At 48.1% G+C, this 22,051-nt stretch overlaps 1 protein-coding gene across 1 annotated transcript in view; it reads right to left on the reverse strand.

Annotated features, from left to right (window-relative positions):
* Positions 1–20,776: 20,776 nt before the first annotated feature.
* The window catches only part of ALDH3B1 (aldehyde dehydrogenase 3 family member B1), a 280,384-nt gene continuing 279,109 nt past the window's right edge, over positions 20,777–22,051 (reverse strand). Inside the window, exon 8 of the mRNA XM_053708856.1 lies at positions 20,777–21,347. Within this exon, the coding sequence (XP_053564831.1) occupies positions 21,157–21,347 (191 nt within the window). The 3' untranslated portion in view covers positions 20,777–21,156. The remainder of the gene's footprint in view (positions 21,348–22,051) is intronic.

Here is a 22,051-nt window from a genome sequence, read left to right on the forward strand (position 1 = left end):
TCTGTCAGGACTGAAGGAGTTAATTGTGTTTAGCTAAGAAACTAATTTCTAAAGACAGGTTTTCTGGCTTGCAATTGCTGTGTGACTGCGCAGTGGACGCGCGCAGCGGGAGCGCTGAAGGTGCGTCAAAGGTAAGCCCGTCAGCGCCCGGCCGCGCCTGGACCACACCCAGCATCACGAACCATGACCTCCGCACCTTCCACCGCTATAACACCAGCACCCTTCGCTCTCTCAACATCGGTAAATCATCAGCATGCCACCTCGCATCCCTGACGAACACCAAAGGACCATTCACCTGCCGCAACTGCTCTTTCACCGCCCTCCCACAAACCTACCAAACAATCAGCTGCGGCGTACCCCAAGGCTCTTCTCTTAGCCCCACCCTCTTCAACATCTACATGGCCCCCCTCGCCGCCATCGTCCGACAACACAACCTCAACATCGTCTCCTACGCCGATGATACCCAGTTAATCATCTCACTCACCCGAGACCCCGCCACCGCCAAGAAAAATGTCCATAAAGGACTTACAGCAATCGCCACCTGGATGAACAACAACCGTCTCAAACTCAACACTGACAAGACTGAAATCCTCCTCCTCGGACCCACCAAATCTGCATGGGATGACTCCTGGTGGCCCACAGCCCTCGGACACCCTCCAACACACCACGCGTCATCCTCAACTCATCACTTTCCATGGACCGCCAAGTCAATGCCGTCTCTTCGACTTGTTTTCACATAATCCACATACTGTGAAAAATCTTCAAGTGCATCCCCACTGAAACGTCAGTAGTCGACTAGACTACGGCAATGCACTCTACGCCGGGTCCACCATCAAGCTCCAGAAACGACTCCAACGCATCCAGAACACCTCGGCCAGACTCATCCTCGACATCCCTCGCCAAAACCACATCACCGAACACCTAAGGAACCTACACTGGCTCCCTGTCATCAAGAGAATCACCTTCAAGCTCCTAACCCATGCATTCAAGGCCCTCCACAACATCGGTCCTGAATACATCAACCACCATGTCAATTTCTACACCCCCTCCAGACAACTCCACTCTGCCTACCAAGCACTCGCAGTCATCCCCCGCATCAAAAAAAAACAGCTGGAGGAAAATCCTTCTCCTATATGGCCGCAAGGTCATGGAACTCCCTCCCGCTGCACCTCAGACAATCCACCTCCCTTACAAACTTCAGGAAGGACCTCAAGACCTGGCTCTTCGACTGAATCGTCTTCCCTTAGCCCCCCCTCCCCCCCCATAGCGCCTTGAGACCCTCACGGGTGATTAGATTGATAGATTTCCATTTTACAAAATCTAAAACTTTAATAAGTTGAGCACTATCTTTGAGATAAGAAAGTTGTTTTTTAGCTAAAGGTTGTAGTACTCCATCCAACCATGCCCTCAAAGGCTCTAAAAGAGAAACCACCCCTGAAACAATGGGTCTACCCGGCGGATGTAATGGGTCCTTATGAACCTTGGGGACATGGTAGAATATAGGAGTAAGTGGATGGTCAGGTATTAAATTAGAGATATCACTATCTTTGAAAACACCCAGAGTGACTTCTTCCAACACAAGATTTTCTTATTTTTTCTTATAGATATGAACAGGATTCCCGGTCAGTTGTTTGTATACATTAGTATCCCTTAGCTGTTTATGAGCTTCCGAAAAATAAGCTTCTTTGTCAAGGATTACTATGCTGCCACCTTTATCTGCATTTTTAATGACTATATCCGTATTATCTTGAAGGGATTTAACTGCTAAATGTTCCTTAAAAGACAGATTATAGGTGGCAGCATCAGTACTCACTTTTTTTTTTCCAAGTTAAGGATATCTTCCTGTACCATTTTTTGATAAGCATTAATAATAGCTCCTCTATAGTGAATAGGGTAAAAATCTGATGTTTTTTTGCGGATGTACAAGCTTTTTAGGCAAAGGGAATTAATTTTCCCCACTATAGAGATCTGTTAAAGTGGCAAGAGCTTTAGCATCCTCAAAAGAAAAATGGGTGTTTTCAACAGGAAATTCTACAATGGTGTCCTGTGTGTTGGTGTTCCCTATCTGTGTGTCATCAGATTTTGTGAGGGCAAGAAACCTTTTCAATGCTAGTTTGCGTATAAACTTGTTTATATCCAAAAGAATGTTAAAACTAGAAACATTTCCCGATGGGGCAAAACCTAATCCCTTGGATAACACTTGCATTTCCTCATTATTGAGGTTATATTTAGAAAGATTAATTAAACTGAAATTATCATTGTCAATAAGGTTAGATGTTACAGAGTCCTCAGAATACGGGTGACTATTTTGTCTTAAAAAGCCTATCTATGAAATAGAGTTCAAAAGGTTTCTGGGTTACATCAATGATAACTTGTTTAATCTTAAATTTACTGGTACATATAGCGCCAGAAGTGTTAACTATTTAGATCTAACCCTACAGATTTGTGATAATACTATTGTTACAAAAACTTTTCGAAAAGAGACAGCAGGTAACACAATATTACACGCCTCTTCCCAACATCCTAGTTATGTGGTAAAAGCTATACCTCAAGGCCAATTTATCAGGATACAAAGAAATACAAAATCAGATGAAATATATGAGTCACAGTCTTTAGAGCTCAAAAATAGGTTAGTACGGAGGGGCTATAAAGCAAATATTCTTGAAAAATGCCGAAAAGAAATAAGAACATATAATGTCTCCCCAAAAAGACACGATAAGAATAAGAACCCTAACCTTAGTTTTGAGAACGCTATAGTATTCACTACTGCTTATTCCAAACAATATGATGATGTTGTCAAAATTTTAAAGAAACATTCACATATTTTGTTAGGAGATGATACGTTAAAACCATTCATTAACAATATTAGATTTGTCCCTAAAAAATCTAGGACTCTTGGGCAAAAATTATCTCCTAGCTTAGTAATCAGGGATAACATTCATAAACAAAATTGGTTATATAAAACTGGGAATTTCAGATGTGGAAAACGTAACTGCCTTATGTTTGCAAATATACAGGAAGGTAATCACTTCTCCAGCAGTTGCACAGGCAATGGATTTGAAATAGATTTTAATGCAAACTGCGGTACCACTTTTGTGGCTTATTTACTTACCTGTAATCTGTGCCAGCTTCAATACACAGGTCAAACCTCTAGGGAGATTCGAAAAAGGTTCAATGAACACACTAGGGATGTCAAGAATTTCAATAAAGACTCAGCAGTAGCCAACCATTTTAATGGATATCATTAATGTAGCAAATATGAATATCAAGATAATTGACACTGCTGTTACTCCCATTAGAGGTGGTAATAAATTTAAAATATTGGAAAAGAAAGAGTTATTCTGGATGCTTAAATTACAAACACGTTCTCCATCAGGTATGAACGTGAATGTGACATCAATTATTTTATTGATAAATAGAATCACATATATATGTACTCTGACTAACATCCTAGGTCCTTGGTGTTACAGAAGCATTAGTTATTTTGTTGTGAAGAGCTTATTTCCCAGCAGCAATGCCTGAACCAGCAAGCCAGCGCCTAAGAAGGGCTCCAAGAAAACCGTAACAAGTATCATTTCATAAAGAGTTAACTCTTTTTTTTCAGCTTTTAGAAACTATTGTCTAATTACACGTTTGCTGGCCTCAGCTCTAAGTTTAGTGATAACAAATCCCATTGTCTAATCACCTCTGGAGCCAGACTGCTAATTGATAAGATGAACTTGTAAACTTGTTATCTTAAGTACTGTAATCCTATTGTGGCCTGTCAAAGGACAGTGCTCTCTATCTAAATGTGTGATGGGGGATTTTGTGCTTCCCCCCCTCTCCCCCTGGGAGTGCCCTGTGTGCATGTAACCTTAATAAAAAGCAGGCTGGGCATCCCAGGCCTGAGTTCTTGTTTGACCCTCAATCGCAGCGTTGACTCGTTTTTGTGGGCAGAAGGGTATACTAGCTGTACTGCAGCTAAGGGAGATTATTCTATATTTGCGAGACTCATATAGAATACTATGGAAAGCAGCTTCTCCCCTCTTTAGCAATAGGGATCCAGGCTACTAAGCGGTCCATCTCTCAGCGAGACTAAGGGTAACCGTAACATTTGGCGGCAGCGGCGGGATTTTCCTGGATTTCCTAGGAGAGGTACAGAACGGATGGAGAGCGCTTATGAAAAATTGAAGCGTATAACCCTAAAGGATTTACTTGAAAGCAGAGGGGGGTACGCCAGCAACCGGCCGAGGAGAGAGCTGATCGCAGAATTGACCGAACTGGATCAGAGCTTCACAATGGCGGAAACACCGACCACGATTAGTGACGAAAAAACCAGGATTGTTCGGGAAAGGCTCTCATTATACGGGCCGAACCCCTCCATGGAATTGGTACAGCAGTTGATGGCGGAGGCGGACGAGGATATACGAGAGACTCGAGCCCACGAACTCAACCTAGCGAACGCACACCGCAATGCTGAAGCCCCGCAGGTAATCATCCCTGTCGAAAATGCTGGGAGGCCCAAGATACCCTATGCGGCATTTCGACCCTTCCTAGAGAGCGAGACAGGGATTGATGAATATTTGGCGGACTTCGAAAGGCAATGTGCCCTGCACCAGATTCCCAACAGAGAGTGGCCCACGATATTGTCTGGGAAACTATCCGGGCGAGCCCTGGAAGCCTTTCGTACTCTGGGTGCTGAGGAAGTGACACAGTATGAGCTAGTTAAGGAGACACTGTTGCGACGGTACGCTGTAACTCCGGACACGTATCGCCGACAGTTTCGGGGCACGGAAAAGAAGCCTAACGATACCCATATGGAATGGGCGCACCGAATGCGGAGAGCGGCAAATCACTGGCTGAGCGGAAGTAAAGCGGTGACTGGGGAGGAAATTTTACAATTGTTTCTCTTAGAACATTTTTATAATGGCATGGAACAGCAAGGGAAGGAATGGCTGTGAGACAGGCGGCCTTCTACCTTAGAAGAAGCAGCCAAATTGGCCGATGAACATTATGACTCCCGTCTTCACGAACCCATGAACTACCGAGCTCCAGCACGGGTCGAACCCAGAGAGGTTTACCGTGCACCCCCTTGTGCTGAATTCCGAGCCCCGGTGCCCATAGGGCCCGTCCGACACTCAGGACCACCCAATAACAGCTCTGAGCGTCCCAGACCGACTTGCCACCGATGCAAGCAACCAGGGCATTTCATGGCTAGCTGCCCCCTTAATACGCACCAGACACCCAGGAATTACAATTACCCCTCTGGGTCCTATCGTCCGGCCCGGGCCCTCTGTGTTAACCAAGAGGCCCCTATGGAGGGATATGTGGGGCCGCTTCACGAGGCAGACCCTGTATATGCTGCCTCAGATAACCGCCAGCACCATCGGCAGAGGGTATGGCTCGAGGGGCGATCTACCGAGGGATTGCGAGACACAGGGGCTACTATCACGCTGGTACAGAGTCATTTGGTGCCAGAGCACAAGCGATCCGGACAGACTGTGGCCGTTAGAGTGGCGGGGGGGGGATGTGTACAAAATTCCAACAGCTAAAGTGCATCTTGATTGGGGAGCGGGAAAGGGGGCTGTGAACGTGGGCCTAATGGATAATTTACCTGCCGAAGTACTACTGGGCAACGATTTGGGCCCCATGACTTCTGCCTATGCTCCAGTATGCAACAACGAGGCGGACCCAGTGACTACACGGGCCCAAGCCCGGACGGAGCGAGAGCTCTCACCAGTGCGGGAGACACAGGTAAGACCTACCCCGACCTTGCCTGACAGGTTAGGCCCCATACCCTGGGACACCCCAGATGCTTTCGAGGCAGAGTCTAAGACTGACCCGACCTTACAAAAGTACCGGGAACGAGCAGAGACCGGAGGGGGCGGGGCAGATAACGAAACATTCTTATGGGAAAAAGGGAAACTATACCACTGGACAGAGAAAAGGGGACAGCGTAGGCGACAGCTGGTAGTGCCCCACAAATACCGTCAAGAAATCCTCAAAATAGGCCACGACATCCCCTTAGCAGGCCACCTAGCCGTTACCCGTACCCTACACCGCATTACTCACACGTTCTTTTGGCCAGGGGTGCACGCTGACGTTAGAACTTACTGTAACACCTGCGATGTGTGTCAACGAGTAGGAATGCGAGGCGATCACCCTAAAGCCCAGCTAGTAAATATGCCCATTGTAGAGGAACCCTTCAGCCGGGTTGCTATTGACCTAGTGGGACCACTGGCTACCCCTAGTCCCTCCGGTAAGCGATACATTCTTACCGTAGTGGACTACGCTACCAGGTACCCAGAGGCTGTCGCCCTATCCAACATACAAGCGGATACGGTAGCGAATGCACTAGTACAGGTGTTCTCCCGGGTAGGATTTCCAAAAGAAATCCTATCCGACCGAGGCACCCAATTTACGGCTGAATTGACCCAACAACTCTGGCAGGTTTGCAAAATTAAGTCCCTCCTGAGCTCCCCATACCACCCCCAGACGAACGGGCTGTGTGAGAGGTTCAATGGGACCCTCAAGCAAATGCTCAAGACGTTCACTCAGGAATACCGAGACTGGGAACGCTTCCTGCCGCACCTCCTATTTGCTTATCGGGAGGTGCCCCAGGAAACGACAGGGTTCTCTCCCTTCGAGTTGCTCTATGGAAGAAAGGTACGGGGACCCCTAAACCTGATCCGGGAGCACTGGGAGGGAGAGATGGAGGCTGACGGTGTCCCCATTGTGCCATACGTGCTGGAACTCAGGGACCGAATGGAGCAATTAGCCAAATCCGTGCGGGCTAATCTCCAGTTGGCCCAGAGAAGACAGAAAGTATGGTACGATCGGGGGGCCCGAAAGAGAATCTTCACCATAGGACAAAAGGTGTTAGTACTTAAGCCGGTGAAGACAGACAAATTGCAGGCGTCCTGGCAGGGTCCCTACCAGATCGTAGAGAAAAGGGGAGACACCACTTATGTGATAGCTAGCTGCCACGACAACAATCTTAGAAAGACATTCCATGTAAACATGCTCAAGGAATATTTTGAGCGACCAGAGAACGTGACGGCCGTATGTTGTTCCCCTCAGGAAGACCCCGACAGTTTACCCATTCCAGACCTATTAGAAAAGAGCCTCCCCACAGGTATAGTGGCGCAGGTTCAGATAGGGGACCGACTTAGCCCCACTGAAAGGGAGCAGCTCAACCAACTCCTCCAGTCCAAACACCTCACCTTCTCCCCGAAGCCAGGGTACACTACTTTAACCACCCACCAGGTAGATACTCCGGGACAAGCTCCCTTGCGCCAGGCTCCGTACCGAATCCCCGAAGCAGTTAGGACAGGAATGAAGAAGGAGATCGATGAGATGCTCCAGCTCAGGGTAATTGAGCCCTCCGATAGTCCCTGGGCCTCCCCAGTTGTCTTGGTGCCCAAGAAAGATGGGACCACCCGGTTCTGCGTAGACTATCGGAGGCTCAATGAAAATACCGTGACGGACGCTTACCCTATGCCCAGGGTAGACGAGCTACTCGATCGTATAGCCAGGGGAAATTACCTGACCACTATTGACCTCTGCAAAGGTTACTGGCAGATTCCCCTGGCCCCGGAGGCTATCCCCAAGTCGGCATTCGTCACCCCATTCGGCTTATATCAGTTTAGGGTAATGCCGTTTGGGATGAAGAATGCCCCAGCTACATTCCAGCGCTTGGTGGATAGGCTCCTGGATGGCTTCCAGAGTTTTGCTTGCGCCTACCTGGACGACATAGCGATCCACAGTGAGTCCTGGGAGGACCACTTAGCTCATGTGGGAATGGTTCTGGATCAGATCCGGGCTGCTGGCCTGACTCTGAAGCCAGAAAAATGCCACTTTGGGATGGCCGAGGTACAGTACCTGGGTCACCGGGTGGGGTGTGGAAAGCAGCGACCAGAGCCGGCCAAAATAGAAGCTGTCGCCAATTGGCCCACCCCCATCACTAAGACTCAGGTCCTAGCCTTCCTGGGCACGGCAGGGTACTATAGACGGTTCGTACCAGACTACAGCACACTTGCCAAACCCCTGACTGACTTGACCAAGAAGAACTTACCTCGACAAGTCCTGTGGTCTCCCCACTGTGAAACGGCTTTCCAGGCTCTCAAAAATGCTCTAATTAACGCTCCTGTCTTGGCGGCCCCAGCCCTTAACAAACGTTTTATCGTCCATACAGATGCTTCCATGTTCGGGCTGGGAGCCGTCCTCAGCCAAGTAGTCGAAGATGGAGGGGAGCATCCAGTTGCCTACATCAGCCGGAAGCTCCTGCCCCGCGAAGTCAGCTATGCAGCGGTCGAAAAGGAGTGTTTGGCTTTGGTGTGGGCATTAAAGAAATTGACTCCCTATTTATATGGTCAGGAGTTCACTCTGGTCACCGACCATAACCCGTTGGTGTGGCTGAACCGGGTCTCTGGAGATAACGGCAGGCTATTACGTTGGAGCTTATCGTTGCAACCCTTCAATTTCACCATTACTTACAGACCTGGGAAACAGAATGGCAACGACGACGGGTTGTCCAGACAAACCGACCTCAGCCCCGCATAACCAGCGGTCTGGACAGCCTTAGTCTGCCCCGAAAAGGGGTCAGACCGTGTCTGCCAGAGTGTTCCACAGAAAGGGAGCACTGTTACAGAAGCATTAGTTATTTTGTTGTGAAGAGCTTATTTTCCAGCAGCAATGCCTGAACCAGCAAGCCAGCGCCTAAGAAGGGCTCCAAGAAAACCGTAACAAGTATCATTTCATAAAGAGTTAACTCTTTTTTTTCAGCTTTTAGAAACTATTGTCTAATTACACGTTTGCTGGCCTCAGCTCTAAGTTTAGTGATAACAAATCCCATTGTCTAATCACCTCTGGAGCCAGACTGCTAATTGATAAGATGAACTTGTAAACTTGTTATCTTAAGTACTGTAATCCTATTGTGGCCTGTCAAAGGACAGTGCTCTCTATCTAAATGTGTGATGGGGGATTTTGTGCTTCCCCCCCTCTCCCCCTGGGAGTGCCCTGTGTGCATGTAACCTTAATAAAAAGCAGGCTGGGCATCCCAGGCCTGAGTTCTTGTTTGACCCTCAATCGCAGCGTTGACTCGTTTTTGTGGGCAGAAGGGTATCCTAGCTGTACTGCAGCTAAGGGAGATTATTCTATATTTGCGAGACTCATATAGAATACTATGGAAAGCAGCTTCTCCCCTCTTTAGCAATAGGGATCCAGGCTACTAAGCGGTCCATCTCTCAGCGAGACTAAGGGTAACCGTAACACTTGGGTTTTTCACTCATTTTTCCATCTTTCCATTTTATTCTCCTCTTGCCTAGGTTTTTATTTATCCTCGTTTTGGTAATAATACATATATATATTCTGAGTGGTATAAATCTAACTTATGTATAATAATGAATTCGACTATGCGATTAATGTTAAGAACATAGTTTAAACATTATAATGAAATCTTGTAATATACAATTTAGGTTAGGTTCTTTTTGTTTTTATGAAGTTTTTGTGTATGTAATCTGGGTTTCCTTTTAAGGGTTTTTTAATTATAAACAAGCATCTGTTTTGCCAATGTGTGATGTGTATATCCACCTATCACATGCTAGCTTACCCTTTGTATAGAATTTACCTAGTACCTACCTTATGTCTATGAAAAAGCGCCACTAGGGGGCACGAAACGCGTCATACATCTATGTCTGTCTGTCCTCCTGTCTGTTGTTACTTTTTAACTGATGCCCGTCTGCAGTGCCTGCCTCCCTGTTCTGCATGCTATCCTGCACAGATTTATACACCCTGGCTTCAGGTTACATAGGGAATTGGTTAAACAGTAAAGCAAACATATGAACAATACATCAAACCTCTAACAATTGTCTATTCACAGGTAAAACAGATTAGCATATCAAGTTAATTAACTGGGGAAGAAAGTTTACTCAGACAATCTGATGTTGGGCAGTCTAGTTAACATTTAGACTCCTAAAACACAATCAGATTAGAAATGTAAATAAAATACATCTTATTACAGAATATAAGAATAGCTCTTATTAACTATTAAGTCCTTTATGTCCACTTGGTTTATAGAGTCACAATTGCTCCCACAAGGGGCACTCACACCCTGTAGCCATCCTGTATTTATGGATACAGGGTGACATGGACATAAGACAGAGTTATGTTCAGTTTTGAGAAACTGTATTTTCTGAGACAGGTTCCTGGCATCAGCTATTGTTTACTGTAATTAGGTTTAGGTGATACGCTTTAACCTTGTTTAATCACCTCCAGAGTCCAGACTGCTAGGTGCCAGGAAGGAATCCATAGTTTTCTTGTGTTTGATTGTTTACGTAATGTATTTTTATTGTATCCTGAAAAAGGGCGTCTTTCCTCTATCCATGGAGATAACTGGATTTCTTCCCAATTATCTCCAGGATAGAGAGGAGGGGTTTACTGGTACTAATGTGTAAGAATGTGTATATAAGAACAATAAACCCACAGCTCTGGCTGTTCACTGCTTGACCCTCAACACAGAGCCTTGTCTCATCCGTGGGGGGGGATTTACTGTATGCTGTTAGAGACTGATTGCCAGGAGTGTAAGCCGCTGGGGTGCTTTTCCTGTTCGTCTGCTAGCAGCTATTCGTGAGGTTCCAGTTCGGGAGTTTGGTGTTCTGCAGTAGCTGTGCCTGTGTCTCTGGAAGGGAAGATCTACTAAATGGAGGTTTAACCCCTTGTGTGCAAAACGGTCCGTTACAGCCCGTATAAAGTGTTAGCTCAGGTGTGTGATACAACCTATATTATAGACAGTTGTGCAGATGAAAGGATCCAGCGATCCTTTCATGTGAACATGCTGAAGGAGTATCAGGAGAGGCCAAAGGATGTCGCTGCAGTGTGTGCCCCTGCTGCAGACAACCCAGAGAATTTACCCCTGCCGACTTACAAGAGAAGGACCCCCAGACTGACCTCACAAGTCTTGTGCAGCTAGGGGACCGGTTAAGCCATACAGAGAAGGTACAGGCAAGAGAGCTTCTGTGGGAGAAGCAGGCAACGTTCTTCCAAGAGCCCGGCTACACTACCCTAGCTGTACATAAGGTAGAGACCTCTGGACAGAATCCCCTGCGACAGCCCCCCTACCGCATCCCTGAAGCAGCCCGAGAAGGAATGCGGAAGGAGATACAGGAGATAGCTCGGCTGGGAGTCATCGAACACTCTGATAGCCCTTGGGCTTCGCCTGTAGTCCTGGTACCTAAGAAAGATGGGATCACCCGGTTCTGTGTGGACTACAGGCGGCTCAATGAAAGGACCACCACTGATGCCTACCCGATGCCCTGGGTAGGCGAATTACTAGACCATATTGCTAGGGGACGCTATCTGACCACCATAGACCTGTGTAAGGGCTATTGGCAGATTCCCCTGGCCAAGGATGCTATCCCCAAGTCGGCATTTGTCACCCAATTTGGCCTGTACCAGTTAAAAGTCATGCCCTTTGAGATGAAGAATGCTCCAGCTACCTTCCAGCGTATGGTGGATAGACTCCTCGATTGCTTCCAGGAATTCGCTTGTGCATACCTGAACGACATTGCAATCTACAGTGAGTCCTGGGAGGAACATATAGTCCATGTATGGGTGGTTCTGGACAAGATTCGGGACGCTGGCCTGACCTTGAAACCAGACAAGTGACATCTAGGTATGACTGAAGTACAGTACTTGGGTCACAGAGTGGGGTGTGGGTGCCAGAGACTGGAGCCAGCCAAGGTAGAGACTGTGGCTAACTGGCCCACACCTATCACTAAGACCCAAGTGCTAGCCTTCTTGGGGACGGCAGGTTACTACCGACATTTTGTCCCGGACTACAGTACTATCGCCAAGCCCCTGACTGACCTGACTAAGAAGAACCTCCCTAAACAGGTCCTGTGGTCTCCAGCTTGTGAAGCCGTGTTTCAGGCACTGAAGCAGGCTCTTGTGAATGTCCCTGTCTTGGCTGCCCCAGTCCCTAACAAACGTTTTCTTGTTCATACAGATGCTTCCATGTATGGACTGGGGGCTGTGCTGAGCCAACTCGGGGAGGATGGAGGAGAGCACTGTTACAAACTGCTGTTTGTAACTGGCCCTTTAAATGGAAAATTGCCCTGCTTCCCTGGATTTTGGAGAAGCCTATTTGCCAGCCTCCTTCCTCATGACTATGGCCCCTGGAAGATTGTGCCCCTGAGAGTATATTGACTTTTGTTGGGTGTGTGTGGCCCTTTGGGAACCGTCTGGGGACATATTGTGACTTTGGTGAACAATGCCCCTTTAAGACTATGTCCCCAGACCTGTGAAATGACTTGTCCCTGGCTTTCTCCCACTTGGTTCAGTTTCATTGTGTGCCATTAAGAGTTAAATTTTGTTCAGCTTCAAGAAACCTATTCTAAATACAAGTCTGCTGGGATTAGCTCTAATTAGGTTTAGTGATCAACTTTCCCATTGTCTAATCAGACTAGTATTGATAAGGTGGACTGCATTGTTTTATTGTGTGTAATGTTATCTGCTGAAGTAAATGTTGTGGCCTTTCAAAGGGAGTGTCTCTCTATCTAATATCAAATGTGTGATGGGGGATTTTATGCCTCCCCCTGAGAGTGTCCTGTTTGCATGTAACCTCAATAAAAAGGAGGCTGTGTGCTCCAGCACATCAGACCTATTTTTGACCCTCTAACTTGCAGCTTTGACTCATGTTTGTAGGGGACAGCTTATAATCACTACAGGGATTGCTATGTTTTTCATACTCCCTTAGCTACAGGGATTGCTACAGAAGGAAGAGGTTCGCCTACTGGAGCCTGGTCGTAGGTCCAGGGAACAGAGCAGACGGCGAGATACCAGCCAGCAGCGGTGGTTCATATAGTCTGCATTACTGATGGTGGCTACGCAGTAGTTATAGTGTCCACGGTGCTGCTGCTCCTTTGGTGAGCGCTAGGAGCATCCTTTTCTACGGTCCAACTTCCAGCCAGCCTGGAGGCAACCGTAACATTTGGCGGCAGCGGTGGGATTGGCGTCCTAGTGCAAGGAGCAGCACCACAACAGCACTGGTATCGTAGGAGAGTAATTGAGGGCAACGCTAGCCACTGCGCAGCGTCCCTACCTACAGCAGCATGGAGCTGACAAGATACTGGTCAGAACCATGTGAAGAGCACCTCAACCGGATCCGTCGCTATGAGGGCGCGGATTTCGTTCCAGAGGTAAAGAGGCGGCTAGTCCGATATGGTCCAGACCCTGCGCAGGAGGTAGTCAGTCGCATCATCCGGGAATTGGATACGGAGAACAAAGCGGCACGAGCCTTTGAGCGCCAACTGTGGAGTTTGAGGGTATGGACACCTGGTCTCTCTCCCCAGCCGCAGCATGTTCCACAGGGAGAGGAGAGCAGCGACCTCCCTCCCCAGCGGCAGTATACTGTGCAGAGGGAAGAGACAACCGGTCTCCTTCCCCAACCCCAACCAGAGATACCAGAGGCAGCAGGCCTCATAGACTGGTCCTGGGAGGACCCCCAGCAGGCAGGTGGAGATGGGACCGCAGTCTCTCTACCGGCCCTACAGGGATGCTGGGCAGGCGGCCCAGATCCCCAGCGACAGACCCAGCTACAGGGAGGGGAGAGCATCGACCTCCCTCCCCAGCCGGAGTGTGCCTTCCAGGGAGAGGAGACAACCGGTCTCTCTACCCAGCCGCAGCATGTTCCACAGGAAGAGGAGAGCATCGACCTCCCTTCCCAACGGCCGCCGGAGTATCAGGAGGAGGAGGTAAGCCAATCTCCCCCTCCCCAGCTAACTCCTAACTTGGGCCCAGGGTTAACAGTGGAGATGTTAACCCCCACTGACCCCCACGTTCCCTTTGCCACCGGGCAGGACTATGCCCCAATTCCCCCAGCAGAAGAGCTGGCATCAGGACAGAGCGCTGCTGGCCTCTGCCCTACAGACCCCCTTGTTACAGGACTGGCCTGCAAACCCCTCACCCCAGCAGAAGCGCTGGCACCAGGGCAGAGTGCCGCTGGCCTCTGCCCCCCAAGTACCATCAGCTATTTGCCCAGCTGCGCCAGGAAGGCAGAGGATGCTACACTTTCATCCTATAACCTGGAACCTACAGGCCAGTGCTACTTGTTGTGGGGGGGCTGCTTTGCTGCTAGTGTTTATTTGTGGGTGGGTTGCAAGACTAACTTAGGCACTGACCGACAGAAGGTCAGGTGCCTTGTTAGTCTCCCTCCAAAAGGGGAGATATGTTACAAACTGCTGTTTGTAACTGGCCCTTTAAATGGAAAATTGCCCTGCTTCCCTGGATTTTGGAGAAGCCTATTTGCCAGCCTCCTTCCTCATGACTATGGCCCCTGGAAGATTGTGCCGCTGAGAGTATATTGACTTTTGTTGGGTGTGTGTGGCCCTTTGGGAACCGTCTGGGGACATATTGTGACTTTGGTGAACAATGCCCCCTTTAAGACTATGTCCCCAGACCTGTGAAATGACTTGTCCCTGGCTTTCTCCCACTTGGTTCAGTTTCATTGTGTGCCATTAAGAGTTAAATTTTGTTCAGTTTCAAGAAACATATTCTAAATACAAGTCTGCTGGGATTAGCTCTAATTAGGTTTAGTGATCAACTTTCCCATTGTCTAATCAGACTAGTATTGATAAGGTGGACTGCATTGTTTTATTGTGTGTAATGTTATCTGCTGAAGTAAATGTTGTGGCCTGTCAAAGGGAGTGTCTCTCTATCTAATATCAAATGTGTGATGGGGGATTTTATGCCTCCCCCTGAGAGTGTCCTGTTTGCATGTAACTTCAATAAAAAGGAGGCTGTGTGCTCCAGCACATCAGACCTATTTTTGACCCTCTAACTTGCAGCTTTGACTCATGTTTGTAGGGGACAGCTTATAATCACTACAGGGATTGCTATGTTTTTCATACTCCCTTAGCTACAGGGATTGCTACAGAAGAAAGAGGTTCGCCTACTGGAGCCTGGTCGTAGGTCCAGGGCGCAGAGCAGACGGCGAGATACCAGCCCAGCAGCGGTGGTTCATAGAGTCTGCATTACTTATGGTGGCTACGCAGCAGTTATAGTGTCCACGGTGCTGCTGCTCCTTTGGTGAGCGCTAGGAGCATCCTTTTCTACGGTCCAACTTCCAGCCAGCCTGGAGGCATCCGTAACAAGCACCCTGTCGCATACTTAAGCAGAAAGTTGTTACCTCGAGAAGTAAGTTATGCAGCAGTAGAGAAGGAATGTTTAGCCCTGGTCTGGGCACTGAAGAAGTTGAGCCCTTATTTATATGGACAGGAATTCTCTCTCATAACGGACCACAATCCCTTAGTCTGGCTTAACCGGATCTCAGGAGACAATGGTAGATTGCTGCGGTGGAGTTTAGCCCTCCAACCCTATAACTTCACCATCAGCTACCGGCCCGATAAGCAGAACGGGAATGCAGATGGATTGTCCCGTCACAAAATGACATTCATACAGCCTCCTAGTCCGGTCATCCCCAAGTTGACCCACCAAAGGGTCAAGCCGGGTCTGCCGGAGTGTCCCACCAGGAGGGAGCCGTGTGACAGACCCCTCTGTCCTGGAACTATGTGGGTCTCCTGATTAATTCGTATGGATTTGTATGATTTCCTGTCCGTACTTCCCCGTTCATATTTCTTTTTTTAATCTCCCGAACACCGCTGAAACTGTCAACCTCCCTACGGATTATGGTTTCGGGCATTATGTTTAAGTCACCCTGTGCCCATTACAGATACAGGGTGTGAATCCAACAGTACTAAAGGGGTAAACTCTCTCCTTGTTCAGTTTTGAGAAACTGTATTTTCTGAGACAGGTTTCCTGGTATCAGCTATTGTTTACTGTAATTAGGTTTAGGTGATACGCTTTCACCTTGTTTAATCACCTCCAGAGTCCAGACTGCTAGGTGCCAGGAAGGAATCCATTGTTTTCTTGTGTTTGTTTATGTAATGTATTTTTATTGTTTCCTGTAAAAGGGCGTCTTTCCTCTACCCATGGAGGTAATTGGATTTCTTCCCAATTATCTCCAGGATAGAGAGGAGGGGTTTACTAGTACCAAGGGGACCGTTTATGCCTGAGTCACTGTGATTGGCTAATGTACTATACTTGTCCCAATCTCCCATCTGGTCCCCTAGGGGAGTGTCCACCAGGTGGGAGACCTGCATAAATACCGGGCATGTATCCCTCAATAAAAGAGAGATTCCTGTTTTACCCTCAAGACGGAGCTTGGTTTCGTGTTTGGGGGGAATTGCTACTTTGAATTATTCTTTTGCCTGTTCCAAGAGTGAAGGATTGCGTGTATTTTCCCCGTTCGGTGAATTAACTGGGTTTGTGTGTTGCTATTCCCGTACTCAGGGCATCTATCATCTGGTATTAACCCTCGATATCCGGATTATACCATAACACCGTCCGACTCTTAATAAATTGGCTTCATTGATGCAAGTGAGGAAAGCATAATTCTGTCACTATATAATTCCCCAGTCTCTGTCCTTGTAATAAAAATTCTGAATCACACCACTGTCTATACGTATATAGTGCCCTCCACTAATATTGGCACCCTTGATAAATATCAGCAAAATTGTCTATTGTTTAACCTTTTGATCTTTTGTTCAAAAAGTATTCAACAATGCTCTCATTGATATCTAATAATTGCTAAAACAATACATATAAATCCAAAAAAATAAAAACAAATCTTGTTAAATATATGTGGCACCATTTTAGTCAATACTTTGTGTTTCCTCCCTTTGCCAAGATAACTGCTCTTAGTCTTCTCCTATAATGACTGATGAGGTTGGAGAATACATGGCATGGGATCTGAGACCATTCCTCCATACAGAATCTCTCCAAATCCTTCAAATTTCGAGGTTGACACTTTCTACTGGGTTCAAGTCAGGGGACCGGGATGGCCATGGCATGACCTTGATTTTGTGGTCAGTAAACCATTTTTCTATTGATTTTGATGTATATTTTGGATCATTGTCCTGCTAAAAGATCCAACTGATACTTACATTAGTGTGCTCGCCGTGTATTTATGTTGCCTTTAAATCGCTGTCATTGTTTTTTCATCATCACATTATTATAAAATTATATAAAGAAAGATGGCATTAAAAGAATTTAAAATATATAACCAATTTATTTTAATGTTTTTGCATAGTTAAGATCTTTTATTTTCCTAAAATAAAATCTGCAATTCTGCTGAACCTGTTGGAGCACTACAAATAACTAATAATAATAATGTGTGTATAATACAGATAAATAAAAACATCTGAGTACAGTTGTAATGTTAATGACAAATATACTACAATGCTTAGATTATCATGGGCTATCACTGTTTAGATTTATAAAATACAGGGTCAGATAAGGCACCATCCTGATACACTTTTATCTATAGTATGCCTAGAAAGAATTTTATTTGTATGTAGTATTGTTCATTCATCAGTACAGCACACACACAGGTCCGCCCTCGAGACAGCACACTTGCAGGTCCATCCTCGCTACAGCACACATGCAGGTCCATCCTCGCTACAGCACACATGCAGGTCCATCCTCGCTGCAGCACACATGCAGGTCAACCTTCGCTACAGCACACACACAGGTCCGTCCTCTCTACACCACACAGACAGGTCCGTCCTGGCTACAGCACACAAACACACACACACACAGGTCCGTCTTCGCTACAGCACACACACACACAAAGGTCAGTTCTTGCTACAGCACACACACAGGTCCGTCCTCGCTACAGCACACAAACACACACACACACAGGTCCGTCTTCGCTACAGCACACACACACACACAAAGGTCAGTTCTTGCTACAGCACACACACACACAAAGGTCAGTTCTTGCTACAGCACACACACACACAAAGGTCAGTTCTTGCTACAGCACACACACAGGTCCGTCCTGGCTACAGCACACAAACACACACACACACAGGTCCGTCTTCGCTACAGCACACACACACACAAAGGTCAGTTCTCGCTACAGCACACACACAGGTCCGTCCTCGCTACAGCATACACACAGAGATCCATCCTCGCTACAGCACACACACAGAGGTCCGTCCTCGGTACAGCACACACTCAGGTCAGTCCTCGCTACAGCACACACACACACACAGGTCCGTCCTCACTACAGCACACACACACACATGTCCGTCCTCGCTACAGCACACACACACATACACAGGTCCGTCCTCGCTACAGCACACACACACACACATGGGTCCGTCCTCGCTACAGCACACACACACATGTCCATCCTCGCTACAGAACACACAGGTCCATCCTCGCTACAGCACACACAGGACCGTTCTCGCTACAGCACACACACACATACAGGTCAGTCCTCGCTACAGCACACACACACACACACAGGTCTGTCCTCGCTACAGCAAATACACATACAGGTAAGTCCTCGCTACAGCAAACACACATACAGGTCAGTTCTCGCTACAGCAAACACACATACAGGTCAGTCCTCGCTATAGCAAACACACATACAGGTCAGTCCTCGCAACAGCACACACATACAGGTCAGTCCTCGCTACAGCATACACATACAGGTCAGTCCTCTCTACAGCACACACATACAGGTCAGTCCTCGCTACAGCACACACACACACACAGGTCTGTCCTCGCTACAGCACACACACACAGGTCTGTCCTCGCTACAGCACACACACACACAGGTCTGTCCTCGCTACAGCACACACACACACAGGTCTGTCCTCGCTACAGCACACACACACACACACACACAGGTCCTTCCTCGCTACAGCACACACACAGACAGAGGTCCGTCCTCACTACAGCACACACACACACAGGTCTGTACTCGCTACAGCACACACACACACAGGTCTGTCCTCGCTACAGCACACACACACACAGGTCTGTCCTCGCTACAGCACACACATACAGGTCAGTCCTCGCTACAGCACACACACATACAGGTCAGTCCTCGCTACAGCACACACACACACACAGGTCTGTCCTCGCTACAGCACACACACACAGGTCTGTCCTCGCTACAGCACACACACACACAGGTCTGTCCTCGCTACAGCACACACACACACAGGTCTGTCCTCGCTACAGCACACACACACACACACACACACAGGTCCTTCCTCGCTACAGCACACACACAGACAGAGGTCCGTCCTCACTACAGCACACACACACACAGGTCTGTACTCGCTACAGCACACACACACACACAGGTCCTTCCTCGCTACAGCACACACACAGGCAGAGGTCCGTCCTCGCTACAGCACACACACACACAGGTCTCTCCTCGCTACAGCACACACACAGACAGAGGTCTGTCCTCGCTACAGCACACACACAGACAGAGGTCCGTCCTCGCTACAGCACACACACACACAGGTCTGTCCTCGCTACAGCACACACACACACAGGTCTGTCCTCGCTACAGCACACACACAGACAGAGGTCCGTCCTCGCTACAGCACACACACACACAGGTCTGTCCTCGCTACAGCACACACACAGACAGAGGTCTGTCCTCGCTACAGCACACACACACACACAGGTCTGTCCTCGCTACAGCACACACACACACAGGTCTGTCCTCGCTACAGCACACACATACAGGTCAGTCCTCGCTACAGCACACACACACACAGGTCTGTCCTCGCTACAGCACACACACACACACACAGGTCTGTCCTCGCTACAGCACACACACACAGGTCTGTCCTCGCTACAGCACACACACAGGTCTGTCCTCGCTACAGCACACACACACACAGGTCTGTCCTCGCTACAGCACACACACACACACACACACACAGGTCAGTCCTCGCTACAACACACACACACAGGTCCGTCCTCGCTACAGTACAAACACACACACACAGGTCTGTCCTCGCTACAGCACACACAGGTCCGTCCTCGCTACAGTACAAACACACACACACAGGTCTGTCCTCGCTACAGCACACACACACAGGTCTGTCCTCGCTACAGCACACACACACAGGTCTGTCCTCGCTACAGCACACAAACACACACAGGTCTGTCCTCGCTACAGCACACACACACACACAGGTCTGTCCTCGCTACAGCACACACACACAGGTCTGTCCTCGCTACAGCACACACACACAGGTCTGTCCTCGCTACAGCACACACACACACACACAGGTCAGTCCTCGCTACAGCACACACACACAGGTCTGTCCTCGCTACAGCACACACACACACACAGGTCTGTCCTCGCTACAGCACACACACACAGGTTTGTCCTCGCTACAGTAAACACACACATACAGGTCTGTCCTCGCTACAGCACACACACACACACACAGGTCTGTCCTCGCTACAGCACACACACACAGATCTGTCCTCGCTACAGCACACACACACACACAGGTCTGTCCTCGCTACAGCACACACACACAGGTTTGTCCTTGCTACAGTAAACACACACATACAGGTCTGTCCTCGCTACAGCACACACACACAGGTCTGTCCTCGCTACAGTACAAACACACACAGGTCTGTCCTCGCTACAGTACACACACACACACACACACAGGTCTGTCCTCGCTACAGTACAAACACACACAGGTCTGTCCTCGCTACAGTACACACACACACAGGTCTGTCCTCGCTACAGTACAAACACACACACACACACACAGGTCTGTCCTCGCTACAGCACACACACACAGGTCCATCCTCGCTACAGCACACACACACAGGTCTGTCCTCGCTACAGCACACACACACACACAGGTCTGTCCTCGCTACAGCACACACACACACAGGTCTGTCCTCGCTACAGCACACACACACACACAGGTCTGTCCTCGCTACAGCACACACACACAGGTCTGTCCTCGCTACAGCACACACACACACAGGTCTGTCCTCGCTACAGCACACACACACACACACACACAGGTCTGTCCTCGCTACAGCACACACACACACACACAGGTCTGTCCTCGCTACAGCACACACACACACAGGTCCGTCCTCGCTACAGCACACACACACAGGTCTGTCCTCGCTACAGCACACACACACACAGGTCCGTCCTCGCTACAGCACACACACACAGGTCTGTCCTCGCTACAGTACAAACAGGTCTGTCCTCGCTACAGCACACACACACACAGGTCTGTCCTCGCTACAGTACAAACAGGTAGGTCATCACAACAGGACACAAGATCCCTGTTTGATTTCAGTGGCATAGAGTGCAAGTTTCAATTTTTTTTCACTGTAAGGCGGATATCGAATCTCGTTCAACTTTTCCCGACCAGCACTACGCAAGAGACATGCACGATGATGAGAGAATGTGTCAAAGCCGAACTTCCCATGGTATCGTCCCATGCCACTCTCACCTACATAAAAATATACAGAGGGTTAATATACACATGTCAGGGTATCTTTATACAATTCACAAGTATGCAGTGTTAGTTATATGATAGATAGGCACGTGATACAGTGTTAGTTACATGATAGATGTTACAGAAGCATTAGTTATTTTGTTGTGAAGAGCTTATTTCCCAGCAGCAATGCCTGAACCAGCAAGCCAGCGCCTAAGAAGGGCTCCAAGAAAACCGTAACAAGTTTCATTTCATAAAGAGTTAACTCTTTTTTTTTCAGCTTTTAGAAACTATTGTCTAATCACCTCTGGAGCCAGACTGCTAATTGATAAGATGAACTTGTAAACTTGTTATCTTAAGTACTGTAATCCTATTGTGGCCTGTCAAAGGACAGTGCTCTCTATCTAAATGTGTGATGGGGGATTTTGTGCTTCCCCCCCTCTCCCCCTGGGAGTGCCCTGTGTGCATGTAACCTTAATAAAAAGCAGGCTGGGCATCCCAGTCCTGAGTTCTTGTTTGACCCTCAATCGCAGCGTTGACTCGTTTTTGTGGGCAGAAGGGTATCCTAGCGGTACTGCAGCTAAGGGAGATGTTACAGAAGCATTAGTTATTTTGTTGTGAAGAGCTTATTTCCCAGCAGCAATGCCTGAACCAGCAAGCCAGCGCCTAAGAAGGGCTCCAAGAAAACCGTAACAAGTTTCATTTCATAAAGAGTTAAC

This window comes from Bombina bombina, chromosome 3 (genome assembly GCF_027579735.1).
Source record: "Bombina bombina isolate aBomBom1 chromosome 3, aBomBom1.pri, whole genome shotgun sequence".
Lineage (NCBI taxonomy): Eukaryota > Metazoa > Chordata > Amphibia > Anura > Bombinatoridae > Bombina > Bombina bombina.